At 39.1% G+C, this 16,126-nt stretch overlaps 1 protein-coding gene across 4 annotated transcripts in view; it reads left to right on the plus strand.

Annotated features, from left to right (window-relative positions):
• The first annotated feature begins 4,211 nt into the window (after positions 1–4,211).
• Scn8a (sodium voltage-gated channel alpha subunit 8) overlaps positions 4,212–16,126 on the plus strand; it is a 116,152-nt gene continuing 104,237 nt past the window's right edge. For all 4 annotated transcript variants that reach the window (XM_090325960.1, XM_090325966.1, XM_090325952.1 and 1 more), the window contains exon 1: positions 4,212–4,535. In XM_090325960.1, coding sequence (XP_090182086.1) covers positions 4,260–4,535 — 276 coding nt within the window. In that variant the 5' untranslated portion in view covers positions 4,212–4,259. The remainder of the gene's footprint in view (positions 4,536–16,126) is intronic.

Raw genomic sequence — 16,126 nt, forward strand, 5'->3', positions numbered from 1 at the left:
CTACAAACTCATGCAAAACATATCAGTATCACTAGGGAAATATAAAAACCATGTGAGTACCATTTCATACCCACTAGAATGGTCTTAATTTTAAAAGAAAGAAGGGACAATACAAGTGTTGACAAGGCTGTGGATAAATTGTAACCTTACTTTTGCTAATGAGAATATAAGTGGCTCAGCTACTGTGGGGATTAAAAAGGGGGTAGGGGGTTGGCAACTATACGTTAAACATCGAATAACCATATGACCTTGCAGTTTGATCCTTAGGTATATATCTAAAGAACTGAAAATAATCACTAAAACAAGTACTGGGGCACATATTGATGTAGGTAGCCAGTACCTACACCATTGGATGAATGAATATGTAACATGCCATATATACAGTGAAACATTGTTTATCTATAGAAAGGGATGAAGTAGACAGGCACTGGTGGCTCACACCTGTAATTCTAGCTACTCAGGAAGTTGAGATCTGATCTGGGGATTTGTGGTTCAAAGTCACCTGGAGTAGGAAAGTCTGTGAGACTCTTATCCCCAATTAACCACCAGAAAACTGGAAGTAGAGCTGTGGCTCAAATTGGTAGAGTGCTAGCCTTGAGCAATAGAGTTCAGGGATAGCTTTCAAGCCTCACTGCTGGGGTGTGGGGGGAAAGGGAGAAGAAAAAAGGAATCAAGCAAGTGCTGATATATATTACATTGTGAATGGTTAATGCACCCTGACACTGTCTTGCTAAGTGAAAATATTATGTTATTATAGTCATATAAAATGTCCAGAATCCATACATCAGTAGAGACAGAATGCCACTTAGGGTTACCAGGAGCTGGGGGTGTGGATGGAAAGAAATGTAACAATTTAGTGGGAACAGAGTTTTATTTAGAGTGGTTAATGTGTTTGGAACTAGGCAGCAGTACTGACTGTGATCGTACTAATTGCCATGGAAAGATTCACTTTAAAATGGCTAATTTTGTTCTGGAAATTTTCCTTAGGATGACACTTGAAAATGGAAGCTCTTGTTCTGTTGGAAGGATTGAGGACCCTGGTGACTGGCTGGCTGTGGATAGCAAGGGGAGGACTAGGTAGAGGGAACTCAGAATTCGTGCTAGGTGGCCAGAGAACTGATGGTGCTGAGACCAGAAATGAAAGTCAGGAAGAGGAATCCATCTGGAAAATGAGAGTAGTTTTAAGTGCTTTTAAATTTGAAGTGGTGGCGAGTGCCCTAAAATCAACTATGGAACTCATCTGGATAATCAGGACTGGTGAGGGAAGTATTAGAGTTACCCATATACAGACTGTTTTGATCCCTAAAAAGAGAGTACAACAGAATTCCAGAAGCCCTTGGTAGGGGAAGAGCCTGCTAGGAGAGAAGCCACAGCTGTGGAGAAAACCAGGATGATATAGTGTCATGTAGGTCAAAGGAAGGGTAAGTAGGGGATATAGCTATACAGGGAGGAGGTACAGGAAGGAAAAGATGATTGAAAATGTATGGAGTAGGAAAAATTGAGGAGGCACAGGCTAGAGAAGGCAAGAGGAAATGATCTGAGAGCAGGCAGAGGACCTAGCTGAGGACAGCTATGAAGAGCCCAGCTGCCTGCAATTAGATCACAAGAATTTGTCAGCATCATAAGCGACTTATTCTTGCAGTGTTCTTTGTCCTCTGAGTAGGAACAGAGAATGACCTACGGTTGAGGATGAATGTGGATGTGGGAGTCCCAGATTATGAGACTGACACGCTGCCTACTGCGCTAAGGAGGCAACTATCATAGAGGGTTTCTATTTTCTGTGAAAAGGACACAAAAGGAGTTTTGAAATTTTGGGAGTTCACACTATATATATATATGTAGCATCACACTGTATATGTTCAGCATCGGCTATCTAAGCAAGCAGCCATAGGTGTTTAGAGCCAATACTGTGTTGTTTTCTAATCTTGTGACTTTGAGAAATCCCTATTAGAGAACTCTCTAAGGCTCTATTTTTTTTTGCATGAAAAATGGTGTTCTGGATATTAAATGAGTTAATGAAAGTACAGTGCATGAAACATACGCTGTGACCATTGTGGAGTGCTATGGGAGTATGGAGAGGAGGAATTAGTGGCACTGGAAGTTGAGAAGTCTCTGTGGAGGAGGAAAACATATTAGGGCAGAACAGGGGCTAAGAAATAAGGAAAAGGGAATTCTATATTGTAAGTAAGTGTTAAATCAGTTCAGCTGTGGCATTGCTGTGCAGCTTCCTTAATGAATCAGATGAATTCCTACTGGGAATTGGCAGGAGGGTAGGATATGACCGGATGTGTTACTAATTCTTTGTTATAATAAAAGAAGTGTGTGTTGAAAAGTTGTTATTTTTATTCTGGCCTGCGACTTTGGACAAGTTGTACAATCTCTTAGAATTTCAAGTTTTCCTCATCAGCAAAATGGCATGGGCTGGACCTGTACAGTACCTTGCATCTCTGAAGCCCTACGCTGCTGTCATGAAAATGATCCTTTCATCTGGAAGGGGAGGGTGGAGCGTTGGTAGAATTTGAAGCTGGCTGGTGGTCTGTGGGGGGCAAGCATGTGACTCTGGACCCCATCAGCTTCTGTTATAAGTAATTGAACCATTTAACCACATATAGACACCCCCGCTATCATGCAGCTTCCAGCAGTGACGGCCTAAGAAAGCCAGGGCTAGGATTTATGAAAGGAGCCCCCAGAGACCAAACTCTTAAAATTACTTAGGGTTTACTGTACTACCGTTCTCTTGAGAAACCTTAAGTCTGTGGAAGCTTGCTTCCAAGTAGACCCTGAGGGCTAAGTAAGAGAGAAAAGAAAAATCTTTAGCCTTCTAAAAATTTTCCTGAGTTATCCTTGGGTTGCTTTAGAACTGAAGGAAGAAAGGGGCTCAGGGAGTACCAGGTAAGCTGTCAGGAAAACCTGAGTCTCTGCCCTGCCCGTTGGGGACCAACAAAGCTGTGCACTGTTACTTTGATGCTAGAGCCCCTCCATATCAAGGTTTGTATAAAAATAATCTAGGATGGGGCTAGGAGTTTGGCCTAGTGGTTAAAGTGCTTGCCTAGCATGCACAAAGACCCAGGTTCAGCACCAGAAGTGGTGCTGAGGCTCAAGTGGTAGAGCTGTAGCCTTGAGAAAGTCCAAGGACAGTGCTCAGGCCCTGAGCTCAAGCCCAGGACTGGCCAAAAAAAAAAAAAAAAATCTAGGATCTGCATTAATTTAATCAGGCTTTTCAAATATACTTCTTAGAAATGACTGGTTCTTGTGTGGCCTTATTGTAGTTTTTCTTTTCAGGAAAGGGAATTGGTTCGTTATTCCATGCTTGCCCATTTCTCCCTCCTGGTTGAGCCCCTCTCAGAAGCCTCCAGCAGGCTCCTCTGCTTGGCCTTGTTGAGCCTGCAGAGCTGTTGGATAGAGGAAGGTCTCTGGGCTTCCCTACCCACTTGTCTTTTCTCTTTGCTAAGCAGGAGGTCCTGAGAGCAGTGTCTGTCTTCTCCATGGAAAAACATGTTTCTTATTTGTCCTCGGTAGGAGCTTGATCATTGAAAATGCTCCTGGGCTTTTATACTGGGTAGATTTTATACAGCTTGGTGAATTGAAATTTAACTTGAAACGGAAGGATGAAAATAAGTAGAAGCTGTTTCATCAATATTTTATGATCGTGAGATTTTAAAGAGTTAATTTTGTTTTCAGGAAGTGAAATTTGAGAAGAGGAACAATTTACCCTTGTGCTGCCCTTAAAGGAAAACTTCCCTTGGCCCATGGAGTGGGGGTGGGGGGGGAAGGATAGAAATCGTTCTAAGTGGAAAGTGACCTGAGTGTGTAAGGGCTCCTAAGGAAACATATGCCCCTTCAGAATATTAATCATGCATTATTAGTTTAAAGTAGACCTTCCCGGAGGATATGGAACACATCTCCTTAGTGTATGTGTTCCTCATTGAGAGCTGGATCTAAGTAAATGATCTAAGTAAATGTTAGCAATCCAGGAGATTCCTATCTTTCAATCTCCCTGACTGATCATTCCCTTGCGGGGCAATTGTGAATGTCATTTAGTACATTCATATTGCACATTGCCTAAGGAAAAAAAAGCAAAAACTATGTCCTGGAGGAAAATATATGTTGCAAAGGTTGGGAATAAAGGTTGAGAGTGAGATGGTTTAGTCTGACTTTCTAGAGCAGTGATTGATTAATGCTGCCTGTGTTGCTGTTTCTTCTAGAGCTGACCTGTCCTGGACGCAGCATAACTAACGAAGTTGCTGCAGGATGAGAAGATGGCAGCGCAGCTGCTTGCACCACCAGGCCCTGATAGTTTCAAGCCTTTTACCCCTGAGTCACTGGCAAACATCGAGAGGCGCATTGCTGAGAGTAAGCTCAAGAAACCACCAAAGGCTGATGGCAGTCATCGGGAAGATGATGAGGACAGCAAGCCCAAGCCAAACAGTGACCTGGAAGCAGGGAAGAGTTTGCCTTTCATCTATGGTGACATCCCCCAAGGCCTGGTTGCAGTTCCCCTGGAGGACTTTGACCCATACTATTTGACGCAGAAAGTGAGTTGGAGGAGTCACAACTGCAAATGCCCCTTTCCTGGCAGATTGCAGGAAAGGGGAAGAAGTGGTATCTCTGCTAGAGGTGGGGCAGTAGCTAGCCTTTTTCAGGTCTGCTTTTCGGAGTTAAGTTTTCTATTTAGTTATTGGTAAGGCTCATTTTTAGTTCTTCCTGCTTGTCTGGATTGGGCTCAAGGCCAGATCAGAAAATGAAAATATAGAGGCTGGGAGTAGTGGCTAGGTGTATAGTACTTACCGCTTATCTAGCATATGTGACAACCCTGGTACCCTAACATTGCAGGGGGGAAAAAAGAAGGGAAAGGAAAGGGAAAGGGAAAGGAAGGAAAGAAGGAAGGAAGGGAAAAAGTGGCCATAAATGAAACAAGTATCATTTATTATTAGAGTCCAAAAAAGCTTAGACAGTATAGAACCATGGAGTCTCAGCAGTGCCTGTGGTTAATATAGTAGAAGTAGTGAGATCATACTCTTGTCTTCTTTGTGATGTGAGAGTATTACTGTTGATGAGAGGAATAGAATGAAATGCACTGGGTCAAGGAGGAGAACTCTGAGCCTTTGGTCTTGATGATGCACTTGCCTGTAGATTGTTGTAGCAGTGTTAATTCTGCTACTCCTGTGGAACACAGGCGAAAGAAAAAGTCTTCATTTGGCTAATGGATTGAAACTTAAAAAAAAAAAAAAAAACACTTGACCAGATATTTTTTTTCTTATGATTTTTCTCCTGAAACAAGTACACATAGAGATGCGAAGCCTCCTGGATGATTGATCAGCCAAGTAATTAGCCATTAAGAGGACTGACATCCTACCCTGTGTTAGAGGACCACTTTTTCAAGATGGTATTTAAAGACTTAGATTGATAAGATTTTCAAGATGAGAGGAGGGGAAATGAGCTTATTTAATTGCATATTTACAAATATAAAGCTTAACTATCTCATCCCTTATAAATTTGTCTTTAAGTTGCATTTTAGCCTTTTAGTTTTGGAAGAAAATTTAGCTTCTGTGGTTTGCTAATGGAGCAGAAGAAAAAGATCTAGCTGTAGTTGTAGAGAAAGTAGTTAAAAAACATTCTTTGCACAAAAGAATAAAACATGATAAAATAAAATAGGATATGTTTATTTGCATATTAAGTTACCACAAATAATTTAGTAGGACAGAATAAATGAAGAAAAAGGAACTTCACGAAAGGGATTTAAGGCATTTTGTCTGGGCCTTCAACTGTTTATTTTTCCAATTAATATGCAAGTTAAATTTAATTTTATTAAACCTGACAAGATAGAAAAATAGACCTATTATTTGCCTGAGCTCTATTTTCCTTGTGTATTTTTTTTCCCCAAGACCTGCCCTGCGTACTAGTCTCTTTCTGTTCCTAGTGCCCCAGATTCAGTGGCCTGGCTTGTGGTCAGAGTCCTTAAAAAGACTGGGTCCCCGACCCTGATGAATATCCTTCTCTGGCAGGCCAAATTGTTGTTGACAGAGCTCTATTAAGGGAGTGACTCTTCATGATAGAAAGTCTAACTTTAGCCTTTGGTTTCCGTGTAGGGTAAATTGCATCTGGTAATGAGAACCTTAATTATATTTTTGAGTCAAAATGTTTTATTATGCTAGCATGCACAAAAGTTTATAAAGCATGAATATATAGCTTAGTGATTATCATAAAGCAAGCGATAAAGAGCATTGCTAGCACTTCAAAAGTTCTTTTAATTAGGAAGTTTTCAGTTGTTTGAAAAGAACATGCTAGCCAGGCACTGATAGCTACACCTATAATCCTGAGATCTGAGGATTGTATCTCAAAACCAGCCGTAGCAGGATTGTTCCTTAGATCTTTATCTCCAATTAAGCTCCAAAAAGCTGTAAGTGGAGCTATGGCTCAAGTGGTAGAGTTTTAGCTTTGATCAAAAGCCTTAGGAACAGTGTCTAGCCCCTGAATTTAAGCCTGAGTATGGGTACCAAATAATAACAGTAACAACAACAATATGCTAATCCACCTGCTGGTGGCTACCACCTGTAGTCCAACCTACTCAGGAGGCTAAGTTCTGAGGACTGCAGTTCAAAGCCAGCCCAGGCAGAAAAGTCCTTGAGCCACTTTAACTAGCAAAAAGCCTGAAGTAGAGGTGTGGTTCAAATCATAGAGCATCAGTTTTGAGCAGAAAACGCAAAGGGAGAGCAAAGGTCCTGTGTACCAGCACAAAAAAAAAAACAAAAACAGAAGCGTGTATTTGTGTGTATATTGTTTTATATATTCAATGTATATGTACACATACATATGTGCCCTTGCAGAACCTCACTACATTACAATAGTTTTTATAACTAGGTCTTGCAGTAGTCCAAATTAAGAAGGCCTCCCCTCCATAGAAGCACACTGGGAATTAACCCACAAATCAAAAAATCCTAAGAGTGGAAATGGCTTTAAGAGGACATTACTTTACATTTATTTTTCAAGATTTGCCTTAAATAATTCTTGGCAAGATATGATTTCTTTTTTACTAAATGATACCAGTGGAAACATTTACCTTTTCCTCCAGCCTCATTTTCTTTTATGTCTGTGTGTTGGTCATAGGCCTAGGCCCTATCCCTGAGTTCTTCAGCTCAAGGCCACTGCCCTACTACTTGAGCCACAGCGCCACTTCCAGTTTTCTAGTGGTTAATTGGAGATAAGAGTCTCACAGATTTTAGTGCCCAGGTTGGCTTTGAACTGCAATCCTCAGATCTTAGTCTCCTGAGTAGCTAGGATTACAGGCTGCCCAGCCCAGCCTCACTTTCTGACTCGGATTTGTGACTGTCATAGAAACTAGTTTCTTATTTTCTTTTCTTTCTTGCAGGACTAATAGAGAACCAGTTCCCTACTAGTCAAAATTTCATAATAGATCATCCCTAAGGAACCAGTAGCCATAAAAATTGTGTATCCCTCAGCCAAGATTGTTAGTGTCAACCTGTGGAGTATGGGAATTTGGGTGGGGAGGGCTTCAGTTTTCATAGATTTATTCATTTCTCTTTAAGGACTGCAAGTAAATATATGGCCATAATGGCTCATTCTGGATTGTGGTATATGGATAACCTTGTCTTATTTTTTGTACTTTTCTGTATTTTTAACTTTTCTCAAAATTAGTAAGACTAGGGTTGAAGGTGGGAACTCTACTTATAGAAATGGTATAACTCTTTAATTCCCAGCCAAATACTAAGCTTTTTATAGAAAATATTTCTAAATTTTATCAACAATGAGTGGATGACTTGCTCTCTATGTAATATGAAATTATCTATTTTATTAAAATTAAAAGCAAAGCAAAAAAAATTGTGTATCCCACTTTCAAGATACTGTTCTTTGTTTTCAGATGTTCTGCTTGGCTCTCATTAGCTTTTGAGATCTTTCTTGGATTCATATTGACTTTCCTGGCTGACTCAACCTCAGACTTACCTCCCAGAACTATTCCTTTCTTATTTTCTTTGCAATTCTTGATACTCTGTTGTAATGCCTCCTTTCCTTGGCTTGCTGCTTGTTTGCTTGCTTGTTTGTCTGTCTTTCTATCTAGCTGTCTGTCTATCTATCTAATCTATCTGTCTCCTTTGTTTTTTTGTTAGATGTTTGTTCCAAAGGAACATTTAAATAGTTTGAAAAGATGTTTAGTAAAATGTCTGCCTTTTATACCTGTCCCTCATCTGCCCACTTTCTTTCTCCCTGCACATGTGCTGATAATAGTCTTCCAGGATTTCTTTATGTATAATACAAAGAAAATATGTATTTTTTTCAGGAGCTTTACTTAAACACCTTTATTAATGGTTTTCTTCCCATGGTTTTCTTAAAGCCTCCATCTTAATTTTGTTCCTTGTGTTATCTTCTGTCATACTATGAAATCTTAAGTTTATCAGTGTCAATTCTCAACTCATTTCCTCTTTCTGCAACTATTTTTAGTGAATCCAATCAAGGAGTTTTTTTATCTACTGCTCAGAATTTTTCTTTATTATACAAATTACTGTCTAATGCTTAAAAATAACTTACTAAATTTTAAATGGTCAACTTTAATTCTAGCAACTGTCGAGTAGGCAGTAAGAAAGTCTATGGATTAAAATGCCACACTTAGTAACACGTATCTGTAATCCCAGCACTTGGAAGTCAGAGACCAGGGGACGTGGGTTAAAAGTCAGCTTGGGCTATGAATATGGAGACACAGCCTTACACACACACACACACACACACACACACACACACACACACACACACACACACACACACACTTAAAGGGTTAGGATTAATTGGTTTATACCTCTTTCCCCACTTCTTAGAATTGATCATTGGTTTATCCTTTTTATTTTATAGTTGTGTTCTGTTGAAAGAAAGCTTTATAAACAAAAAAAAATCCAAATTATAGGATTGGTGGATGTGACACATTCTTATTGCATTCAGCATTTATATGGCTTCCCAAAGTTCAGTTTATCCTCAGCTCTTCATATGGACCTCTGCCTGCAAAGGGAAGTCCAATTAGAGTTATAGGAAACTATAATCTGATGGTACTAGACATCATTTAATTTAGTCTCCTCATTTTATGAATTTTATGAGGTGAAGCAGTTTGTTAAAAGCCAGAACTACTGTTAGTGCTAGAACCAGTATTAGAACTCATGCCCCTAACTTTCCATTCATCACATTTTTCTAGTTTCTCTTTATTTTATAATTATTTCATTATTTTTTTTAATTGTGGGGCTTGAACTCTGGGCCTGGGCACTGTCCCTGAGCTTTTCAGCTCAAGGCTAGGGTTCTGCCATTGGAGCCACAGCACCACTTCTGATTTTCTGGTGGTTTATTGGAGATAAAAGTTTCAGACTTTTGTGCCTGGACTGGCTTTGAACCTTGATCCTTAGATGTCAGTGTCCTGTATAGCTAGGATTACAGGCATGAACTACCAGGGCCCAGCTTAATTTTTCATTTTATTTATTTTTTTGTTTGTTGTAGGGCTTGAAATCAGGGCCTGAGCACTGTTCTTAAGCCTCTTTGTGCTCAAGGCTAGTGTTCTACCCTGTTCCATTTCTAGGTTTTAAGTGGTTTATTGGAGTCTCAATAAACTTTTCTGCCTGGGCTGGCTTTCAATTGTGATCCTCAGATCTCAGACTCCTGAGTAGCTAGGATTACAGGTGTGAGCCACCCACCTTTATTATTACTTTTTTTTTTTTGCCAGCCCTGGGGCTTGAACTCGGGGCCTGCTGACACTGTCCTGGACACTTTTTGCTCAAGGGTAGTGCTCTGCCACTTCAGTCGCAGTGCTATTTCCAGCTTTTTCTGAGGATGTGGTACCAAGAAATCAAATCCAGGGCTTTATGCATGCTAGGCAAGCACTCTGCCACTAGGCTATACTCCTGGCCTACTATGACTTTTTAAAGAAAGTTTGTTTTTACAATAGTCTGTCCCAGAATGGTATAATGGGAAAAAATACCTTGTTTTTAGCTTCAGTTTTTCCCCAACTGGCCAAATCATTTAAATTTTCTGTGTTTCATTTTCATTATCTACAATAAAATGGACCCATGTCTTTGTTTTACTAATTGTATTTCACATCTTTAAAAAAAATTTTTAACTTTAAGCTGGGCGCAGTGGCTCACACCTATAATCCTAACTACTCAGGAGGCTGAGATCTGAGGATTGAGGTTCAAAGCCAGCCTGGGCATTAAACATGAGACTCTTATCTCCAACTAATCACTGGAAAACCAGAAGAGGTGCTGTAACTCAAAGCAATAGGGCAGTAGCCTTGAGCCGAAGACCTCAGGGACAGTGCCCACGTCCAGAAAAAAATTAACTTTTTATTGTTATTCTAAAGGTGATGTATAGAGGGGTTACAGTTACATAAATCAAGTAATGAATACATTTATTTTTTTAAGTCTTAAAAGCTACATACTTTAATAAGAAATAAATTCAATAAAAAATGATAATACTTAGAACCAAGGCATTCAGAGATTTCAAAAGTCATGCTTTTTTTCAGTTGATCCAAAATTTTGTCAACTAAGTTTTCAAAAGTTTGTATGAATACATTTATTTTTGAACAGTGTTACTTCTTTCCTCATATTCTCCTAGTCTTTCCCTTGACCCTCCTCCCCCAGTTATATAGTCCATTTTCAACATAATGTCTAGCATTTGTTCGCTTTTTGTCACATTTTTTTTTAAATGGTACTGGCATTTGCTTGCTTATCTAACTTGCTCAACTGGTACTCTACTATTTGAGCCATGCTTCCAGCCCGGCTTTTTGCTAGTTACTTTGCAGACCATGTCTCAGGCTTTTCGGCTATACTGGCTTTATCCTTCAGATCTCAGCCTCCTGAGTAGCTAGGATTACTGGTGTGATCCATTGGCGCTCAGCTTATATGTCACACCTTTACCTATCAAGTGTTGTTTTTTAGGTATGGCAAACTGCTTTCTGTTTCCTTACTGTGTCTTCACCTTGTGGTCTTAATTTCTTCTTGGAATGTACTATGTTCTTCTAATTCCACCATTTGGAATTCTTTCTATTTGTCTAGGCCCAGTCCAATATTCACTTCCATATTTTATGGTCTAACTTGATGCTTCTGCACCAGAATTGATACCTGCTCCTTCTGAACTTTCTTTTTCTCTTTTTCTTGTTATTGTAAAGGTGATATAGAAATGGTTACAGTTATCTGAGTACATTTCTTTGGGGACAGTGTTGCTCTTTCCTTTGTTCTCTCCCTGGTTTTCCCTCCCAGTCCTTCTGAACTTTTATAATGCATTTAGGTTTTAATCTCATCACAGAAGAAAAGGTGGTTTTAAGTTTCACTCAGTTTAAGATACCTCTTTTCCCAACAGTCTTTACAATTTTCTCCTTACCTCACTAATATTAATGCCACCAACTTCCTCAAATAAAAACTCATAAATCTCAGTCTCTCAATCTTTCTCTTCTTCTCTTTGTTCTCCTCCCTCCCTTTCTCTCTCTGTCACCACCTCCCCACACAGTTCCATGAGGTACTGGCAGATGTTCCTTCCTATTCTTATTTTACACACTTTCACCAAGTGTACAGAGCAGAGCCAGGCTGTTAATGGGAGATTTATGTCCATTAGGCATGATTTGGGTATTACTAATGATCTGTTCTATTACCTGCTTTAGCACAGCCTAAATGCTGCTTTCTGTTTTTAAATTTAAAACTACATATTTGTAAAACTTTGATTTATATTATGGTTAAGATTTCTTTCAATGATTCAAGGAAATAAAGGGGTATTTCAGTTAACATTATTCATCAAATCAAATTGAAACAAATGCTCTGGGGCTGTGAGAAGTGGGCTGTTTTCAGGATGTTTGATGAATGATTACATATATAGGGTTCTTGTTCACAATTCAAACATGACTAGGTAGAGGGAAAGGAAATTAAGCATTCCTAAGTCAGATTTCCTCTTTTACACCTTCAGCAGTAGACCAAAAATTGGAAAATCTTATTTCTGATTCCATTCCCATCTAATTCCAGCTGATCTTGGACAAGTCTTTTAGCCAGAGTCACCAATCTAGAAGATTAAGATTATACAAATAACTGCTATCCTACCTATTTTACAGAGATTTTGTAAAGATCATCTCTGACTAGCTTAAATAAAACTAAATAGTCAAATTACCCCAAATGTGCTTCATTTTCTTCATAGGACTTAACATTTATACATGGCATATTTGTTTGTTTTTTGTTTTGGGGGATTTTCTTATAGCTTCATCAGTGGGAGCAATGGTTGCTCTCCAGTAAACAGACAATCAATATTTGTTAGATAAGTTAATTAACCTTATGAGATAATGTATATAGAGGCAATACTTTTCTAAGTACTGTGGATATGAAAGGTGATATTGCAACGTTTTCATAATGAAAATTTTCCTCTCTTCCAAAATGAATTGTACTATAGGAGATAAATGACTAATTACCAACATGATTTCTTTTCTCCTTCTAAGAATGGGTTATGTTTAGGATCAAATTAAGTTTCCAGATGTTTTAGGTACATTTTCAGAAGGCTAGATCAGTGTTAGTTGGCAACAAGCTTACTATTTGTACTATAGAATCTTAGAAAGGATTTTGTCACCAGGTGAGAGCCTCTAGTTGAATGTCTTGAATGTCTTGTTAATACATGTGTCTATTACACAAACCTTCTGTTAGGCACATCCCATTGTTCATTGTTTTACTGTTTTTTTTTTTGTATGAGTTACATATGTGACAGAGAGGCCAGCTACGTGGTAATGAGGGTCTAAATTGGGAACTAAGGGGAATAGATGTGTTTAAGAAGTAGTACAGAGATACTGTGGTAGGAAATTGTGATTGATTGTGGGGGGATTCCATACCCTCAGAAACAAACCAGAAGTTGATGTACTATTGTAACTTAGTTTTTGTTACGGAAACGTAATAAACATGCAAAAAGAAGTAAAATCATGGCACAGAGACTGAACTTGGAGAGTCCATTAAAAGCAGAAGATACGTGATTTCTCAAATATTCACTGTCTTAAATAGGTGTCTAACAAATAGCAAATTATAGTCTTTAAAAGAACCCAAGGGTGCCCATGGCTCATGCCTGTATACCTTTCTACTCAAGAAGATGAGATCTTGAGGATTGAGTTCAAAGCTAAGGCAAGAAAGTTCATGAGACTCTCACCTTAAATTAACCAGCCAAAAAGAAAAAAAAATGGAGGTATTCTGAGTTGCTTAAATGCCAATGTTTTCACTCTGATTTTACAACTTGTCCATTCTTACATGGGTAGGAGTCTGATATGTTTTAGAATCTGTGTGAGCTGTGGGGTACCTGCAGATAAACCTAGTATTTTCCCCAAACAAGAGTCTCAAATCTTCTTAAGCATTCTATAAGCAGTAAATTTTGATCTCAAAGTTCTGAGCTACAGCTTTTATTTGAATTCTGGGATGATGTAAATCAGTTGATCACAGCTACAAAATCTCACAGGTGGCTAGTTTCAGGAGCTAGTTTCTGTTGGCTTCTCCAGGATGTGAATTATAGAATTCTGTTATTTTTGTGAAATTTGGCTTGAGTAGAGTTATTTCATAATGCCCATTTTAATGTTGGAGAATGTCTCAATGATGATATTGATAGTTTTCTGCCAATAATTAACTGTAGTTAAGTCCTTCCCTAGACAAGGAGACTAAGACTTCTTTTACTAAGTGTTACGTAATTCACAGAAATGTTGGAAGTGGTTCTTTTTATACAGTCCCAGTTAAGTCATGTTAAGACTAGGGTTGGCATTTGAGTTCAATTCTGCGGTAGAATTTTCGGATGCATTCCTGTTCCAGACCCAGGTGAGACTGTAAAATTTTTACCTGTAGAAAATGTTTGAACAAACTACTCCATTTACAGGTATAGGATGCCTTCTATAATGTTAAATTTGAATTCCTGTCCCCTGCCTTTTCACTGTGCCTTCTTACTGCTCAGGACCTTCCAAGTTCTGTGTCTTTTTTTTTCCTTTGCCAGTCCTGGGGCTTGAACTCAGGGCCTGGGCACTGTTTTTGGGCTTTCTCAAGGCTAGCACTCCACCACTTGAACCACTTCCAGCTTTTTCTGTGTATGTGGTACGGAGGAATCGAACCCAGGGCTTTGTGTATGCTAGGCAAGCACTCTATCACTAGGCCACATTCCTGCCCTTTCTGTGTCTTTTCTCTCTCTCTCTCTCTCTCTCTCTCTCTCTCTCTCTCTCTCTCTCTCTCTCTCTCTCTCTCTCTCTTTCTCTCTCTCTCTCTCTCTCCCCCCCCATTAGTTCCCTCTCCCGTAATCTATGAACATACACAAAGCTATTCCATATCCCGCTTACTCCTTAGTCCTCACAATCTGACTTTCCCTTGTCCTTCATGATGTTTTCAGGATAAGGTGAAATCTCAGATAGACACATCTAGGGCATTTTCTAAGCTTTTATCTCATTGAGCAGTTCTTTCGTGCTTGACACCATTAGTTATTATCCCTGATTCTTGCCACTCCTTGGCCTAACTCCTTATATCCCAGATTCTTTTCCTTCTTTCTCTTTTCTCCTCCCACCTTTCCCTTCACTGTTTACATTCTGTCTTGACCCAGGGTTTGGTCCTTGACTCAGGATCCTCTCACTTGTCACTCTGGGTGATCTCCTCCCTTCTGTCCATACCCTAGGGGCTTCCTGACCCTATCTCCAGTCTAAGATGCTTCTCCAGGATGCAGCACATTCCTAGTCACATCTGTCTGGACTTCCTACAAATAACCCAGCATATTCACAGTGGAATCCATTTTCTCCTCTGTTACCTTTAAAAAAAAAAATATATATATATATATATAATTTTGTCCTAATTGAGAATACTGGCTACCATTATTAACTCTCCATCTTCCTTTAACTCTGAAAATCATCAGTGATAGGGAGATGCATACAGTAGAATGATGTATATACTTAAGAACAAGTTAAAAAATATAGCTCAGAAATATTAGCTTATTTGTACAAGTTTCCTCAACTAATCCGTGGTAGAGCCTGTGTGAATTTAAAGCTGTGGTCTTTCTGCTGTGCTCTGCTCATCTCTATAGAAGATAGTGCAGAAAGATACTTTGTTTTATATTTTTAAAGCATTGTCTGTCATTTTCCATTTCTTCAATAGCAAGTTAATGCAGTGGCTGTATGTAGTGTATTTGTTTCCTACCGCATCTTCACTGTAATATCTGAGGCATGGAAAAGGTGAGAAAACATTTCAAGGTAAAAAGAATTGTTATGGGGGCCGGGAGTTTGGCCTAGTGGTTAAAGTGCTTGCCTAGCATGCATGAAGACCCGGGTTTGATTCCTCGGTACCACATATAGAAAAAAGCCGGAAGTGGTGCTGAGGCTCAAGTGATAGAGCTCTAGCCTTGAGAAAGTCCAAGGACAGTGCTCAGGCCCTGAGCTCAAGCCCAGGACTGGCAAAAAAAAAAAAGAATTGTTATGGGTGCATGAGCTGAGAAGAGAAAAAGTGACCATATACTTCTAGGTGGGCATCTAACAAAAGGCATGATATAACTGCAGGTCAATTGATTTCAGCCTTGGATAGAGGGGGGGGAGAGGGAGGGGGGAGGGAAAATATTTAAATCTAGACTTGTATAGAAGAGAAAACAGGCGTCTTTAAGTCTGATTTATTTTGCTTAACATGACCTCCAGCTGTTTTCCTGTAAATAACATAATTTCTGTTCTTTGTTAGGGCTGGATAAAATGCCACTCTGTATATAGATGGATGGATAGATAGATAGATAGATAGATAGGTAGATATAAGTACTTAATATTTTTTTAAATTTGTTGATCTCTTGATAGGAACCTAAGCTTGGCTCTTATAACTGGGTGTGCAGATGTCTCTGTCATGTGATGGTTTTCATGCCTTTGAATATATGCCAAAGAATGGCATATCTATCATATAATATTTTAAAATTTTTTAGAAAGAATCCCCAAGCTAATTTCCATAGTGGCTGCACTAATAACATTCCCTCTAACAGTGTAAAACACACACACACACACACACACACACACACATGCACACGCACTTATTCCTTGACAGCATTTTGTGTGTGTGAATGTACATGTTTGTGTATATGCTGGTACTAGGGCTTGAACTATAGGCTTCATGTGCTTGCTTGCTCTCAG

Source organism: Megascapheus bottae, chromosome 2 (genome assembly GCF_031878675.1).
Source record: "Megascapheus bottae isolate mThoBot1 chromosome 2, mThoBot2.hap1, whole genome shotgun sequence".
Taxonomy (NCBI): domain Eukaryota; kingdom Metazoa; phylum Chordata; class Mammalia; order Rodentia; family Geomyidae; genus Megascapheus; species Megascapheus bottae.